The sequence below is a fragment of the Lepidochelys olivacea genome (assembly GCF_965140295.1).
Source record: "Lepidochelys olivacea isolate rLepOli2 genome assembly, chromosome: 5".
In the NCBI taxonomy this organism is placed as follows: domain Eukaryota; kingdom Metazoa; phylum Chordata; order Testudines; family Cheloniidae; genus Lepidochelys; species Lepidochelys olivacea.
This window is the reverse complement of record NC_140415.1, coordinates 89,532,029-89,549,825: the sequence shown is the minus strand read 5'-3', so window position 1 is coordinate 89,549,825 and position 17,797 is coordinate 89,532,029. Positions and strand designations below refer to the sequence as shown.

General features: G+C 37.0%; 1 protein-coding gene across 3 annotated transcripts in view; it reads left to right on the top strand.

The window, feature by feature from the left end:
• ERCC6L2 (ERCC excision repair 6 like 2) overlaps positions 1-17,797 on the top strand; it is a gene marked incomplete at its 3' end in the record, with an annotated part of 234,477 nt that overhangs the window by 48,877 nt on the left and 167,803 nt on the right. For all 3 annotated transcript variants that reach the window (XR_014711759.1, XM_084629081.1, XM_084629082.1), the window contains exons 12-15: positions 3,618-3,689; positions 5,259-5,404; positions 12,799-12,894; positions 14,074-14,173. Coding sequence is in view for 2 of the 3 variants with exons in the window: in XM_084629081.1 (XP_084485207.1) it covers positions 3,618-3,689; positions 5,259-5,404; positions 12,799-12,894; positions 14,074-14,173 (414 nt within the window). The remainder of the gene's footprint in view (positions 1-3,617; positions 3,690-5,258; positions 5,405-12,798; positions 12,895-14,073; positions 14,174-17,797) is intronic.

Here is a 17,797-nt window from a genome sequence, read left to right as displayed (position 1 = left end):
GGAATGAAACACCTGATTAAATGGAAAATAACGACTTCCTATCTTAAAGAGACCTCAGATTTTATATCACTTCAGGAAATGCATCTCAGTGTAGAACAACATTTCCAAAAGGTGTAATGCCATCCATATCCCAATGGAAGAAGGAAATGGGACTATATAGAGGATAAAAAATGAAGATGGGTGGGCCTTTAATAACATATGTTGGTCTTGTGCGATTGGTTTTATTTTCAAGAAGTGAGGGTTCAGCTTTCAAACTTGGAAATTCTGCTGTAGAAGATGACAAAATTTAATTGACCTGGATTATAGAAATTCACTTTATTATCCTTGCAAGTTTAATATTTTAAATGTTGCTATTTTAGCTCTAAAAATAAAAAAACACTTTCAAATGCATCAATACTGTATCTGACTTCATTGCTATAGTGGGTCAGATTGGCATAACTGAAAAATAACATTTGTGTTAAGTTCATTAAGTTAAAAATGTTTGACAGTAATTTTTTAATGCCAAGATGCCTTTTTAATGTCTGGTGTACTATATTTTTAAAATAGTGGAGACTTCATTGAAAGGTAATCTTTTTGAGAACAGATTAGCTAATCTGTTTTCTATTCTGAATAGGTTCAAGAAATTTTCTGAATATGTGATCCTGGATGATAGCTTTTGTCTGTGAACTGAATAATCATAACAAATTAGACCTATACTTCCTGTTCTTCTAGACCTCAAATGTACAGTATTTTGAGATAAATTGTTTTGACAAGGCTGCTTCAAATAATATTGTGAACTTGCTTCTTGATCAGATTATTCTCTCTGATTGTCCCGTATGTGTTGCATTCTGAAAAGAACTATAAATCTACTATACTGATGGACTTTTATTATGAGAGAAAAGGTATCCAGGGGATCTCTGGTCTCTTGGGAAGCCTAAAAAATGCACAGAGAGAGGTCACCATTAATTAAGAATTGGAAGATATTTTATAAACACTTTTTTAAAATCAGTAATGAGACAAAATTAACATATCAGTGGGGAAATAAATTTGACCAAATGTTATAAAACTTGCAGAAATGTAGCTATTAAAGATTTTCTTGTAGTATAATAACAAGAGGTGGAAGGTGTTTGCTTGCATGTGTGGTTGTTCAATAGTCTCCCTCCCCCTCCCCTTTTTAATAGCATTCTGTTTTCACTTCAGACTGTTTTGTCAATAAATGTAATACAAAAGCATTTGTTTAGATTTGGTGTAGTTGAACATGCAAGAAATAATGCCTGACAATATGCATTGTTGTGAGAATCCAGTACACCTCAGTTGTGAAGTGAGAATTGTGTAATGAAAAGACAAATGACTCGTCACTTTTGAAGTACCGTGCTTGTAGACTGCATGCTCTTGAGCATTATTCTACAATATCATTGACTTTTTGGACGGGGGGAGCAGGAGTGGTGAAACAGAATGGTTACACAGCTCTCTGAGTCACGCAATAGTTGTCCCATAATCACATGGGCCAAAACCTTCACTTGTCCGATTACTCCTTCAATTTTCCTCAAATTTTGGGTCTACCAATATTCACTGTGTATATGACTTTTAAATAAAAAATTATATTAAATACCTGGCTGTTAGAAATAAAATGTAGTTTTAGAACTTCTTTTGTAATACTTTTATTAGTTGCAACTTTTTGAAAGCTTCTGTTTATGTCTCCTGGGAGTATACACGTCTGATTAAGAGATTGATTTTACTGGCTTCTTATTTTCTTCATTATTTAAGTAGGAAAATGCAAGTATCTCTGCGGGAGTACCATGTAAATATAAACAAAAAATTAGGCGTGGTTGAGGGATGAATTATAAAAGCCCGTGTTTTACTTATTCCTGCCATGAATGCAGGGGACTGGACTAGATGACTTCATGAGGTCCCTTCCAGTCCTATGATCCTGTGATTCTATCTTTAAAACATCAAAAGCGGCATTGACAGCTGTACACAATATAAATTGTAGTTGAAATCTAAGAGGTAAATATCAATATGGTGTAAAGTGATTTCACTGCAGGACTTCTAATAATCCTGATGGGAGTTAAATCCATGCTCACCATATTGAAAAACCATATTTTAATTGTAACATTATGTTTTTGCTTGAGTATGCTCACCCAGTTTGTGTTTTTCAAAACACCTACCTTTTAGGATAGTATTCCAGTGTGGGAACATATACTTTGTTTCTCTTCAGCACAAAACCATTTAATTTTCTTTGTTTGTCAGAGTTAGTGCTATTATATTCCAGAATACCTAAAATCCAAGCAGACATGACATTGATTCACTTTATTTAAACAAACTGGGTGTATTTGTTTGCACTATCTCCTATAGAGAATTAATTACGTGACCATATTTATTACTCTAATAATAATATTACAGGAGACAAACTCCTTTTACAGCTTAAACATGCTGCTAATTTTTCTGTCCTTTCTTAATGCAATTACATGAAATACAAATGTAGGACGTTTAACACAGTATATTTTACACTTTTTGAGTAAAATAAAGCTCATTTGGTCCATTGTACAACTTACAAATTATAGTTACAGATGGAAAACATGCAACTTTATATGATTTGTGTCTCTTATTTACCCAGTAATTGAATGACACTACAATACAGAAAATGTTATGACTGTGATATTAGTATTTTGTGTTCAAGATTTTATCCAGAACTGTAAAATTAATACAAGCATTCCTCTGTTATTTGAGTGGTTACACTTTTAGTGAAATTTGTGTAGATGTAACAGTTTAAGTAGTTATCACCGAATAAATAAAATAATTTAAATATTTATTGCCCAGTGGGAGAAGGCTCCAGACATGGTGCAGAAAATTCCTTTTCCCCTTTGTGTATTGCTTCTGCATGGTACTCTTGAACTGCCATTGCCAGATGTGGACATGCTTCTTTTGAAAATAACTGTATCACTATTATACGCAAGGCTCTGGATTATTTGCTTCCCTACCAGAAGAACATTGTGTGTGGGCGGATTATTGGCATTTCAAGGTCTGTGCAGAGTCTGGGAAGCTGAGGCCTACAGTAAACAAAGCAACAGAAAAGAGGGGGAGTAGGGAGGGGCATACATCTGACTGATTATTTTAAGAAGACAAGTTCCAAAAAGTTTTGAACTCCGAGGTAGTGCAGCAAACTAAATAAGGTTAGCTCTGTTCAGAATGGATGTACGGATTCATTAATTAAAAACAAAAAACCCAAACCCAGGGTAGAACAGTAGATAGGTAGTATTTATTACAGCTTTGTAGACTAACTTCTGTTAAAAGGCAACTTGAAAGGTACAAATAGCTCCTTTAGAACTTAACTTCTGTTAGTGTGATACTTTAAAACTGCCCTTTCAGAATGTGTTCAGAGAAGGAGTTTATTAACAGTGTGTGTGTGTGTGTGTTTATTTAGAATCTCCTTTTATTGTAGTGACATTTATGATACTAGGAAACTGTATTAGGCTTGCAAAGCCTCTCATTAGTGCCCGTTTTCCTTAGAAAATAGTATGAAATACAGACCAAAACTACAGCTTACTCTTTTTAAAGTTAGAAAATGTAAGTGTGTGTATATATAAGGTGTACTTGGGATGAAGTCAGTTAATTGCTGCTCTGTGGTTCATTTCCAGGTCCTTCAACAGCTTTTAAATCACTTCAGAAAAAACAAAGATAAAGTTCTTCTCTTCTCCTTTTCCACCAAGGTGAGCTCTATATGACTTGCATTATGACTGACCTCAGCAATAAGTCCTGAGGCATAAAGCACAGGGGACAGCAGCAGCTTTCAACCACATTTTCTTTCTCACATGCACTATGGGAAATAGTGTTGATATGGACAATGTGCAGTACTAAAGAAAACATCTTGAAACAATATGTTATCTCAAGGACAGTGGCAAGGACAAATGTAGTAATCTCCTTTCTTCTTTGGGCTTGTCTTCACTGGAGTCTTAGCTGAAGTTGTCTCCACTCATTAATAGGGCCTTACCAAATTCACGGTCCATTTTGGTCAATTTCATGGTCAGAGGATTTTTAAAATAGTAATTTGCATGATTTCAGCTGTTTAAATCTGAAATTTCACAGTGTTGTAATTGTAGGGGTCCTGACCCAAAAATGGTGGTGGGGGTCTTCGCACCTTTATTATAGGGGGGCTTGCAGTACTGCTACCCTTACTTATGCACTGCTGCTGGTGGCGGTGCTGCCTTCAGAGCTGGGCAGCTGGAGAGTGGCAGCTGCTGGCCGGGAGCCCAGCTCTGAAGGCAGAGCTGGACCCCGAGTCAGTAGCTCCCACTCTCTGGCAACCCTGCTCTGAAGGCAGCAGCGCAAAAGTAAGGGTGGCATGGTATGGCTTTGCCACCCTTACTTTCCTTCAGAGCTGGACACCTAGTCACCAGCTGCTGCTCTCTGGCCACCCAGCTCTGAAGGCAGTGCAGAAGTAAGGTTGGTAATACCACCCCACCCCCAAAATAACCTTGCGATCCCCCTGCAACTCCCTTTTGGCTCAGGACTCCCAATTTGAGAAATGCTGGTCTCCCCTGTGAAATCTGTACAGCAGAGGGTAAAAGCACACAAAAGACAAGATTTCACAGTCCATGATGCGTTTTTCATGGCTGTGAATTTGGTAGGGCCCTACTCACTAGCCTAGCTCGCGTGCAACACAACTTGTGAGCTACACAGAATATTTGTATTAGCAGCACAGAGTAGTGGAGTCCCCACTGCGTTGGCATCAAGCATCAGCACCACTGAAGCATCAACCCACAGCCTCCAATGGGCCAGCTAGCTTGAGAGTAATGAACAACTTAACTTGAGCTAGACGCTTTGGGAGATGTGTTAGTAGCAACACTCAAGTATCCATCAAGCTAACAATGCAGTGAAGCCAAAGCCTTAAATGTGGTATTCTTGTTAGTAACTAGTGTGGTTTCTGAAATGATGCAAACTATAACTCAGGATTATCTAACTAAATACTTTGCATGCCAACATAGATGATTACTGTAAATGACAGTTCAAGATCTCTGCTTTAATTTTATATCTTTTGTTGCTTTCAATTAAAAAACCTGTGAAAGATTAAGGTTTTAAATGCCACAGTACAAAACCAATTGTGTCATAGAGAATAAGCGGATAAGGATGTTAAATACCAATAGAGAGAGACATTTATATTCTCAAATGGTCTGTGGGCTATTAGAAATGATATTCAGGATACCTAATCTTTGTGGTTGTTATGGTGCTTATTTTAAAAAATACTAATAATGCCTTATCTCCCCATCTTTTTTTATCAGTTGCTAGATGTGCTGGAACAATACTGTATGGCATCTGGGCTAGATTACCAAAGACTTGATGGAAATACAAAGTCAGAGGACCGGGTCAGGATAGTGAGAGAGTTCAATAGCATGCAAGATGTTAACATTTGCCTTGTTTCTACAATGTAAGAGAATTTAATTTGTACTGTGTGTCTGCCTTCAGCTACGTATTTAGAGGCTTGTAGTAAAGTTACTGTGCATTAATTTGATCAATCTTGCCTGGTGTTACTGTCAGCTGTTACAAAACTGTGGTGTCAGCTGCATCCATTATGGGTTAAGATTACTACAGTAGAAATGGGTCATAACACTTAATTTTTGTTCTTCACTCTCTCCTGTCGTTTCTGGGATCGTTGAGATTTGAACCTGGCGAGTGATAGTTTTAAATCCCCAGGCTAGCCAAGGGCAGTGGGCAACCACAAATTGTTCCTAACAGTCTAGTGCACCACTGCATTCTTTATTTCTGTTCTACTGTGCACATTAAGAGACAAACTTTCAAAAACTAGGCTCTTAAGTTGTGTGTGCAAAACAATAGCATGTGAGTTATTTTATGTGTGCATAGTGAACCCATACGGAAAGCCATATTTTTATCAGTAAAATTTTACACCTATGAATGCTTTTTATATGTGCAGTTTGAGCCCAGTTTCCTAACACTTGTCCCTTAAAGCACTTATCTCAAACAAGCAATAAAATCTTACACATTCTATATGCCTGAAAGGGATCTTTTCATCAGTTTATGATGAATAGTGAATTCTACTGGAATAGGCTAATGAGATGTACGTGTTCAGCCAAAAATTATTAAAATAGTATATCAACCCATTCATGGCTTTCTGATTTAGTTACATAATCCTTTATCTTTTAGCTAAGCTGATTACTACTCCCAGGCAGTGGTGCAAAGGGAGCAGATATTGCCTATTTGTCCCTGGCTGTTGGGAGACTCCAGTGGGTATAGAGCCAGTATAACTGTCTCCTTTGCTGTTCTTTCCACAGTCCCAGCACAGGGTGCATGTTGGGAGCAGAGATGTGGAGAGGCCAGAGCAGGATACATTCTGGCTGTGCTCAACCATCATAGCTCGTTTAAGACCACTATCAGCTGGCACACAGTAGAACAGCCCTCAGGCTTCTCTAACTTGCATGGGTCTGGTATATAAGCAGAGAATCACGGCTCTAGTGATGTTCTCTTGCTTTGCTGAGCATAACCTCAGTGAATCAGAATATCTGGCCAGTGATTTCAGGGGACTTCTTGAATAAGAAATGATAAGCAGTTTTTGGTCCTTCTAGGTGAACAGAAAATTAAAACGAAAACAATCTTTTACAGGGCTACTCCTTCTGGGAGTTACTGTATCTGTACTGTTCTGAAAGGCTTTCTACTTATAGTGAATGTTCTGTCAACCTTATTTGTTTGAAACACTTTAGGATTAGCTTCATCCCCACAATCTCATAAATTCTGTGTTATGACATAGAGAATTCAATTAAATGGAAATGGAGTCTTGCTTCATTAGTAGTTTCTTCTCCCTTGCCCTTTTGAGTAGTAAAGGTGGTAAGGCAGGCCATGCCCGCCAGTGTTGCTTCATGCCAGCCACCTTAACTTATGATGATCCTATCTATACAGAGCTGAATACAATGTCTTACATTTCACTGAGTAAATTAGTGAAAAACATGCCTAGGACAATATGCAGCATAGTGTAAGTTCCAAGAGAAACAAAATGGTATACTCTGTATTTCTTAAAGTGTAGTTCAACACACACACATTGTACAACAAAAATGAATGTGTTTCTTCTTTCCTGAGATAAAGTAATCAAAGAGACTACAAGAGTCTTTTGTAAACCTCTGGAAATCTGAAGGTGCTATATCCTAGTAGCACTCCACGAGGGTTTCTGGTCTCCTCTAAATCAGAGTTTAGGCACACCAAACCAAGATCTTTTGTGCAGTCATCTGGTTGATGGAACTTTTCAGTATCTTATTTATTTCTAAACACATCATAAATTGACAGAATTGCAATATACTTTTCTGTCCATAGTTTCTTGCAAAGTTTTTGGCTGACTGCTCTGTGCAGTCAACTTCTATGTTCTGAAAGTCTCATCTTTCAAGGAGCCAAATGTTAATTTCTGACAAATCCACTTATGCTTTATTTTGGCTGAAAAAATGCATCTAACAAAGGGTGATGTCTCAAAACAGTAGCTTTATTTTTTGTCATTTTATTCCAGTGGCACAATCAATATACAACTTCAAGAAGAAGCACCAGCCTATACAATTACTAAATGATGAAGCAGTAATAATGACTTCATTCTTAAAACAGTGACCGTTACCAAATTTATATTCTACCTTATGTTCTGGAGAAATAAATCCATTCTGCCTGAAATTTCTCCTGCATAACCTTTAGCCAAAAAGTACCTTTAGAAACGTAAACTTTAATGGAATAATATGGTTTTGAGAAAAGGGGCTTTCAAAAACAGCTTTTCAATCAATACAACTTTATTTGTAAAGGCATATCTCCAGAACAACTTGATCTTAAATCCTCACATTTGTTTTAGATACTAGTATTGAACATAATCTTGTGGATATTCTAACTTTCAAAAATCTTTTGGACAAGTTATAAGTAATATGGATGATTCCTACTGATCTTATAAATTTCTGGAGACCAGTAGCTATAGATGGTTAAAGATTACAAGGACAGACACTTGTACGTTCTGTGGAAGAAAAAGGTTTATGGCACATATTCCCATGTACTATCTGTTGTCACTTTTAGAGCTCCATGACAGAAAGATCTCTTTCCTTAAGCCTGTGCTGGCAGAAGAATCTGTCCTGGGAGAAGAATAAATGTGGTCCATAATGCTTAGAGTTATTGCTGGTTCTGGAAGCAAACAAGTTCAAGTTGTAAATCTCGTGAGAAGTAGTGCTATGATTTGCAGGAGTTACAAACTCAGCTGGTAGAGCTTTCAGAGCTTGTAATATCTGTGATGCAACTTCGTTTAAGGGGAGGGAACTACAGCACTTGGACATTGGGCAGCGCTGTTCCAAAGTTCCAATATATCACGCTGGAAGACATAAAAACTGCTAATATCCCCTCCTTCAGAGCCAAATATTAAATCCAGTGCTCTACCTTGTCTTTCCCACGCTAATCTCCATGTGCTCAGAAATCCATTCATTTAAAAAAAATAACCTAAATCTGCTTCTTGATGACAGCTAAGGAAGAGAGAGAACATTGTCATTTTTTTAGTAATGGGGGGCCCTCAGATACTAGAGTAATGAGGGTCATGTAAAATACCTAGATATATAAACATACCAAAAATAGTTAATATAAATTCCAGTATTCTGCATGTTCTTACAGACATGCCTCATTACTTTAAACTTCTGTAAGGCCACATTTTAATTTAGCATGTTTGCATCCAGGCTGGTTGAACTAAAACATCCTGAGTCATTCTTTTGAAGACTCTCAGATCTTATAAACTTTTGAAGTAAAGTTGACACGATAATCTTTAGACCTACATTTTAGAGCTCACACATTTAGCAAGCAGTGCTGTGAATTGGACAGAGCCTCATGTAATTCACACATGATTGGCTAGTGGATCATATAACAGTCATGATCTTCAGGTTTTTTATCTCTTTGAGTCCTGCATATGTGATGCTTACTGCATCAATCTCCTCCTGCAGAGCTTGAAAATTCCAAGGAGATAGAAGTGAAGGATTTGTATATCAGTGGTCTTGGCAGTGCTGCTTGCAAGTGCCATGATATCTGAAAGCAATGTCTCAAGAAGGTTGTAACTTCTGTTTGCATCCCTACAAAGCCTGAAAAGGTTCAGTAGATCAACTGGAAACGCACCACATGCAAATGTATGCGTACCAGTGCAGACTTTGGGCTTCTCTGTAGATTTTTGGTATTTCTAATATTTTTTTCAGAATAAAATTTCTTTTAAAATGCAATTTTCTTATCCTTTTGGTAATGAAAATAACCTTTTCTAATGTGAACCAGTGCAATGATGTCTTCCTGAGTCTGCACACAGACCTGAAATAGTAGCTATTAGAGCCATGAGATTCCCTTTATTTAAGTGGAGTATTAATCCAGATATGAAGCCAGAAAATTAGGCAATGATGGGAGATGAGATAAATTGTAATGTAATATGCACTAGAAAGAATTTTAACTAATCTCACCTATTAGTGGCTTCTAAATTAAGTGTATATAAACTTAAGAAAATATTGTAAAGTGTGCATCAGCAGTTCAAAAGCAAAAAAAGATGTTAGGTTGTATAAAGGAAGGGACAGAGAAGAATAATGAAACTATTATAAAGTTATATTATATATTGTTGGTTTGTCCTTACCTTCAGTAGTGTATACAATTCTGGTTGTGTACAATTCTGGTCACTCATCTCAAAAAGGAAGTAGCAAGAGGGGAAGAAAAAAATCCAGAGCGAGGCAATGAGATGACTAATCATTAAAGATGTAAATAGTTCTAATATTTAAATCTCTCCTATTAAACTTTTGATATTAGACAAATAATAGCACACAAGATAGAAGTGTGTAAAATTATTCGGTTGGTCAGGTGCTCTTACAGTATTTGCCCTTTCAAGTAAAAAGAAGCATCCAATTAAAAGATGACAAATTTTAAAATTACAAAAGAATTTTTTATGTACTATATAATCTTGTTTGTGGAACTCCCAGCAACAAAGTGATTTTGAGACACGAAGTTTAGGATCACACAATTCTGTGAATAGAACTAATTACTAACTGCCTCCATAGAAACTTCCCTCTGGCATGTTGTTTTCTAACTTCTGAAGATTATGGTACTGAGCACAGAGACAGGATACAAAAGTAAATAGACCATTAGTCAGATCCAATGTGCAGTCCTACAATACCATGAACTCTTGAAAAATAATGGTTTATTATAAGGCAATGTTGCAAACTCCTTAACAGAAGTGATGTAGCAGGCTGAACCATCTGAGCCATGAGTTCTCTTATAATTCAGTGTGATTTAAACATTACCTGCTTAAATGACACTTAGAATATTACCCGTTTTTAATTATTTATTTATAATGCACCAACTCATTTCTAGGTACATTGTGTTTATGAAGGAGTCATAGGGGCCTTGTGTTCTGAAACATTGTAGCATACCTAATAATTTTATAAAACTTTTGCCCCTTCAATTTTTTTTAAACATCCTGTTTGATCTTGTCTTTCCTCATACTCAGTCTGTTGTTTCCACTAATGAAATCTGAAATATACTTCATATTTCAGGTTTCAAATATTTGGATTTTTTTATTAGAAACCAGTTGGAAAAACATGTTGACTTATATTTTGGTCTGACTGCAGGCTTTGGTAAGAGCAGCTGAATTCCATCCCCTCTAATAAAAAATATTCCAAAATACAGTGGAGGATTGTAAAAAAACAAAACAAAAAAAAACAAAAAAAAAACAAACAGATTTTTATTCAGTATTTCAAACTTTGAGAATGCTCATCTTCTGGAAACCTCTGTTAACGTTGGCAAGGTCCCACATCCTCTCCTTTTCTAAATTTAATTAACCCAGCACTACACCACATTTGGAAGGAAAAGGCCACAACTTTATTTATATTAACAAGGATTCCACAAAGACCATAAGGTGGTGGTTCCCATGAATTTCTTTTTTCTAAATAAGGAAATGAATTAATGGGGGTAACTCAACCCTTTCCAACCACCTTAAACTAGCTTAATAGAATCCAAAATAAATTATTTAAAATATACACTTTTAAAAAAAACTTGAATAAACTTTTTCCATATTTTGGGGGTGTCTCATTGAGAACATGTAGTGGCTTGCTGCCACTTTCTTCTAAATTCTTTGGAGAAACCATCATTGACCATAAGATACCACTATAAACCTTATGGAGGGGATAGATCTCATCAAGAAAAAGACACTCATCTGTTAAGAATGGTATCCACTCAAATTGTGATGACCAGTCTGCCATACATACATATGTTACCTCACTCTCACTTGATTAACTGGTGCTACTTCTAATTATTTAAACTCTATATCTACCGTCTATATCCCCAGCAAGGGATACTGTTAGAGAGAGATTCTTGAAACCCCTTAGCATTTCCGCTAGATTCAGTCTTATTGACTACCAGCTGTCTGTTCACATCATACACAGGATGTGCCGAATGTGCTTTCTGGATCTGAAAAAAAAAACAACCCAAAATCAAAAATGGCATGTTTGAAATCAAAGCCCACCTCAAACAATCTCTCAGATACTAGCGCATTGGATACAAGCATTTTGTTTCCAGACACTTTCCAGAAATTTTCATCTCTTTTTTGGGGGGATTAGGAGGAATGTGGCTAAACAGGTACTAAAGATATTTCCAAGAACCAGTCCTGCAACTTGACTACTCCTCTCTTTGGCCCCACTCCAGTAAATCACTTCAGCATATGTCCAACTTTAAGAAAGTGAGTAATCCTTTTAGCTTCAATAGGGGAATTGTTCAATTGCTTAAAATTAAGCACATGCTTAATGGGTTTGCTGTATTGGGACCTTTGTTGTCTGAACAGCATTTTGGAGTAGTTAAGGTGTTCTGGAAGATGCAACCAACACATTGAGCCTAACTGTTCCCCAAAAGTCCAATATATACATATGTAATAGGACTTTCTTATAATGACCTTCACAGATATTGTGCATCCGATGAAGTGAGCTGTAGCTCACGAAAGCTTATGCTCAAATAAATTTGTTAGTCGCTAAGGTGCCACAAGTACTCCTTTTCTTTTTGCGGTTATAGACTAACACGGCTACTACTCTGAAACTAGAAGGACTGCATCACAAACGAGTGATGTTTTCTCTTATCATTCACTTTTCTGTGCTCTTACTTAGCCCTCTCAATAGTTTTATTCAGAAACAGGCACCACTGCACTCTAGTACTTGTTTATCCTGCCAGGACTGCTGCACTAAGAATAGCTGGGAGAGGCATTACAAACTACACCTTGTTTTGGTGTAAGTCATGTAGCAAGTACTGCCAAAATCCATCTCCCTGTGATTCAAGAAACAAAACTGGTACAAACTCTGTAGTAAGTCTCTCTTTACATAAAGTCTCTTCTGGCTGTCTCATATGGCTAGAATTGACATAGATCTGTTGAAGTAAATGGAGCTATGTAGATTTACACCAGCTGAGGATTTGGTTCATATTGTTCACTTTGAGTGTCAAGGGGATGCAGCAGGTAGTCGGGCAGCACTTCTGTTATCAAGGTGAAAGCAGCTGTTTGTAGTTGGGCAGGTTATAGAGTCTGCCTGCAATTTAAGGTATTGTGATTTTCTACAATAATCATGATTGTTAGTTTATTATGTTATTGTTGTGTTTTGTAAATAAAGCGCCAGCCCATTGCTACCGACGTTGGTATAATGCTGTTTAATTATGTTTGGAATAAGAAAAAATGTGAGCCTACCACTAGTAAGCCTAATTTTGGTTAAATAGATCCAGAGCTAGAAATCTTTTAATTTGAGTTAAAAAATGGTGGTACCTAACTCCTTTTCTTGCAGTCTAAGAACTAACTCATTTTTGTTAAAGGGCTGGTGGATTGGGTCTCAATTTTGTTGGAGCCAATGTCGTTCTGTTGTTTGATCCAACATGGAATCCAGCAAATGATCTTCAAGCCATTGACAGGTATAATCTCAATTTTAAAATTTAGGTAGACATAGTGCTCTTTTTGTTTTTTCATTTTGGAAATAGATTTTCTTATGCAAATTTTCCGAGAGAATAGGATATTCTTAGACACAATCTGATTTTGGCCACATCAGACTAGATTAGAAATGCCTGTTAATAATTTTTTTTTAGCATTAATGTACTCTGCATACTGTTTAAAAAGTCAGTGAGAATTTCCACAGCTCCTTTACCTCTGAATTGTAACTTTTTTTATTTCCTACTTTTCAAGTTGTGACATCATTGGAAGAGAGAGGCATAGGACAAAGCTGTTGTTATGATAGTTTTGTTTTAAAAAAATAAGTGGACATATAGCCTGATGGCATTTTTCCTGAACCTGGAACAATCACTGCTAGCCTGTTTAAAAGTAGAGAATATAAACAAAAAATACACAGTTAGTGATCCAGCTCAAGAGTGATGTTGAGAAACAGAGAATCCCTGAAGAAAAATAGTTGTGTTCTTATTTTGAAACCTCTGTAATATAGAGATGTCCCATTTCAGCATTCAGTTTAATATCTGATAGCTTGCTGTGGTGACATGTGCAGGATTCTTATTTTATAAGTGTTTTCTCCTAGACATTCTAAACGTAGGATAGCATTTCACATACAGCTCATGAAAATACTTTTAGATAACTAAGGAAACACCCCAAGGAGTCTTTAAAATGTATAAAGCAATTGAGTTTTGATGAGTAAAAATACATTCTTTGTTCCATCCTATTTTATATTTTAGCTTTTAAGCTCCTCCATTATTTTGTAATTTCTAACAATATGGAGAGTCTATTTTTAGATACCTCCAGGAAGACATCTTTCTCCCCTTCACACTCCACAAATGGAAAAATGTTATGATGTTGCAGAAATGTGTGTCCTTGCAAGACTAGACTTTCACGCTACCACCTCTGTGAAGGTCACATTTCTCTGATGTCTTGACATTCAGTAAATCTCTTCTGTGGTTTCTGAAGTGAGGGCCATAAAGAGAGAAAATGTGAGCTGGGTAAAAACATTTAATTTCTAAACTTGTCTTTTAGGGAAGTTCTATTTTAAGTTTACAATATTTCCCTTTTATTGGAATTAGGATTTTACTTATCCCCAAAGGAACTCGTTGGCTAATAACCTAGCATTCTTCAAAATTACTCTGTCTTTGCAGAGCCTATAGGATTGGCCAGTGCAGAGATGTGAAAGTGTTTAGATTGATCTCGTTGGGGACAGTGGAGGAGATGATGTACTTACGGCAGGTTTACAAACAGGTAAAGTTCACACAGTATCATGGTACATATAAAACAATAACTATTTTCAGCCAGCTGTCTGAATGAGTGAAAGCTGACCTATAGCAAGGTTGACTCTATGTTGGATTTATGACTTGCAATGTTAATTTATGCACTTGACAAGGAAGAACTACCCCGTTTATTTCAGTGGGTGCTAACTCAGGCCAGTGATGGTACTTTAAGTGCCAATGTTGTTACTTATTTCAGCACTCAAAGCATGTGAGAAAGGAGATTTAAGTATCTCTTATGAAGATCTGAGACAGCCAATATTGAATGTCATTCCTTAAAATAAAAATGTAAGAGCAAGTTTTAAATTTCAGTTAAATATTGGTGGGCCTGTACGAGAAATTAAACTGAAATTTAAACACATGATGGGATTGAAGATGGGCGCGATTGATTTTCATTTTCCAGAAGGGTGGGGCTTATTTTTCAAAAGTTTGGGAAATGCTGGGCTAAATGGACTTAAGAAGTGTCCATTACTGTGAACACTACCTTATTTGTGAGAGCCAGGCTCTTCTGTTAACTCCTTGATTCTCCAGCTCCTCATTTTGAGTGAGGGAGGAGGAGGAGGAGAGCTGAAGTGGGGCAATCCCCATTGCCAGTATAGTAACTTGGACAGTAATGGCTGCTTGATAGCATCATACTTCTGAGGAAGCCCACTGACTTCCTCTTCCCTCCTATGGATTGTGGTGACTGGCAGGGTCATGAGAATTTGTAAGAAAGGTTTTCCCTTCTCCTAATTCAACTTGTCCCAGTCTTGTTTCAGGACAGTTTATTGAGATCATCGGGGCAAGAGTAGGGGTTGTGCCTATCATGTGACACTTTCTGAATAGAAAGTCTGAGGAATGAAATCACATGTGTGGATTGTGTCCATCCCTAAGACAGCAGCAGAAAGTCACTAGTTCCTCACTTCATTTTTTCTCCAGTGTTTACTTTTACTTAATTGAAAATGTTCTGGTAAATGTACTGTGACTGAACTAGCAGAGTTCTGCTATATACCGGTAATCTAATTTTTAAAAGGAAATCACTGTATTTTTAAAGCGTCAATAATTAATTAGCATTTATTTAAGGACTAACATCTGCTGCTTTTTGTGCTCTATTCTGAAAAGTCTTAACATGTTTTTTTTCTCAAACGTACACAACTTTCTGAAAAACTTTTATATTCCCTGTTAATATCAGTATGTGTGTATGCTATTTTCTTGACTGTGACTTTCACAATGTCATATTGCTTTATTGTGTATAGGGGTTTTCGTCTTACTGGCAACCGTGATCAATCTGAAAAATAAACAGATAAAAAGATCTGGAAGCTAAGACCTTTCAGTGGAGAACACTGTCAAAATAGGTCAATTTTTAGACCTACCAACTTTGACAACCTTTTGAACATCAGTAAACATGTTTTTAAACATCATGTATTCCTTTCTCCATTTCAGTGATTATCTGACATCTGTGACAGGGTCGGGCCAGATGGCTATAGGAGAGTAATAGAAGGCAGATATATTAGCCCCAAGCTAAGTAGGTCCCTTTTCCCTGGGTAAGGTAACAGGGAAGGTTCTAGAACAATCAGGAACCTTCTGGAGACAATTAAGACAGGCTGATTAGAACACCTGCAGCCAATCAAGAAGCTGCTAGAATCAATTAAGGCAGGCTAATCAGGGCACCTGGGTTTTAAAAAGGAGCTCACTTCAGTTTGTGGTGTACGTGTGAGTAGCTGGGAGCAAGAGGCACTAGGAGCTGAGAGTGAGAATGCGGACTGTTGGAGGACTGAGGTGTACAAGCATTATGAGACACCAGGAGGAAGGTCCTGTGGTGAGGATAAAGAAGATGTTGGGAGGAGTCCATGAGGAAATAGCCCAGGGAGTTGTAGCTGTCACACAGCTGTTCCAGGAGGCACTCGAGACAGCTGAGTTCCACAGGGCCCTGGGCTGGAACCCGGAGTAGAGGGCAGACCCAGGTTCTCCCCAAATCCTCCCAACTCCTGGTCAGACACAGGAGGAGTCGACCTGGATTGTGGGTTCAAAAAAATGGCCAAACTAAGGGCTTCTGTGAAGCTCCAAGGCGAGCAAATCCACCAATAAGCGCAAGACCCACCAAGGTGGAGCAGGAACTTTGTCACACATCCTAATTAAATACATGTTCAGGAAACTTTAATCGAAAGCACCATGAAGAAAATTATGTGCTGTTTATGTACAAAATTTTGAGATGACTTTACAAAGACATTAGTACAGTGTAAGGCATTCTTTCTACCAGCTTTGTAAAGTTCTCACAAAGCATAACGATTTAATTTTAGCAGGAATGTTTAGGGCCAGACTTGCACAGGTCTGTGTATGAAATTGTGTACATATATATACATGTTACTACTGAATGCAAAAAACTGTTATATTAGATAGATTATATAACTGGAGGGGACAGGCTGCATACACTACTCTGACCAATTAGGTACCTATTAATGTAGCTGAGCTTATATGTATGCATACAGCTGTATGCATATAACTGAACATCTGTCTCTTAACTATAAGAATGGTCAGTTAAAATTTGCAAATCTAAGACTCAGATTTTCATTAGGTCTCCACTAATGCACGCTTAAGATCAGCAGACACATTGGTCTGCAAACACCTGTGTATCTGTATGAACAGGTAAACTGGTACATAACTGTGAATTGCATGTGCAGTTACCTGATTTGTCTGCCCATGTGTAGGCTTTTGCATGTGGAAGTGAGGAACCTACAAATCTTATGTCTGCATTGATAGAAACCTGCTCTAAATTTTGACCTGATTATCCAGAACTTGCTGAAATTTTTTTGTCTAATTGGCCAAGTATATTTTACATAGAATTAGTCTACAGACAAAATATTGGAAATCCAAGGCTGGTTTTTACATCTAGATTTGAATTGCATTGACAGTTGAGTATCTAACTGGGCACACAATTTCCCTGAGATTTTCAACGAGTGTTGTTGAAGAGTATAAAAACATATTGTGACCATTAATGAGAACGCAGAAACATGACCGCACCTGAACATGTGGCTTTCTGTATATGTGCAAGTGCATCTTCAAATAGACATATAAACTGAGTTGTCTACTCTGTATTTAGTCAAGGTGTAAGTATATGTGTAAGTAATTGATTTTTTGAAAAGCAGTCTGTTTGTAATGCTTTGTGTTGTGTTGTCTAAAGATGAAATTATTGAAGGATGTGTTTGATTTTGAAATTACTTTCACATTTTTTTATTGTTTTTTATTAGTGGAACAGTTGGGGGAGAGGGGAACCATGTACAACCATTAGTGATTCAGAATATAAAAGAAGTAGAACAAAAATATAAAATTAAGTAAACAATATAAACTAGTTAATCTGAAATCTGTGGTGCAACCTTAACTATGATCATGATTGTTACTACATTTTTAGAGAAACATGTACATTGCACCTAGCAAAATTAGGGCTCCATCCAGCTATAGTTTGCCTTTGTGACTGATGACTATTTCAGAGGGGTACTTCTCCCTTGAAGGCAGCTGCATAGTCCTAGAATTACCATTAAGTAGCCCTCAAAGGCTACTAACATCCTAGGGACAGAGCTACAGAAAAAATTTTCAGGTTGAGTAAAGCCATCATTTCTTC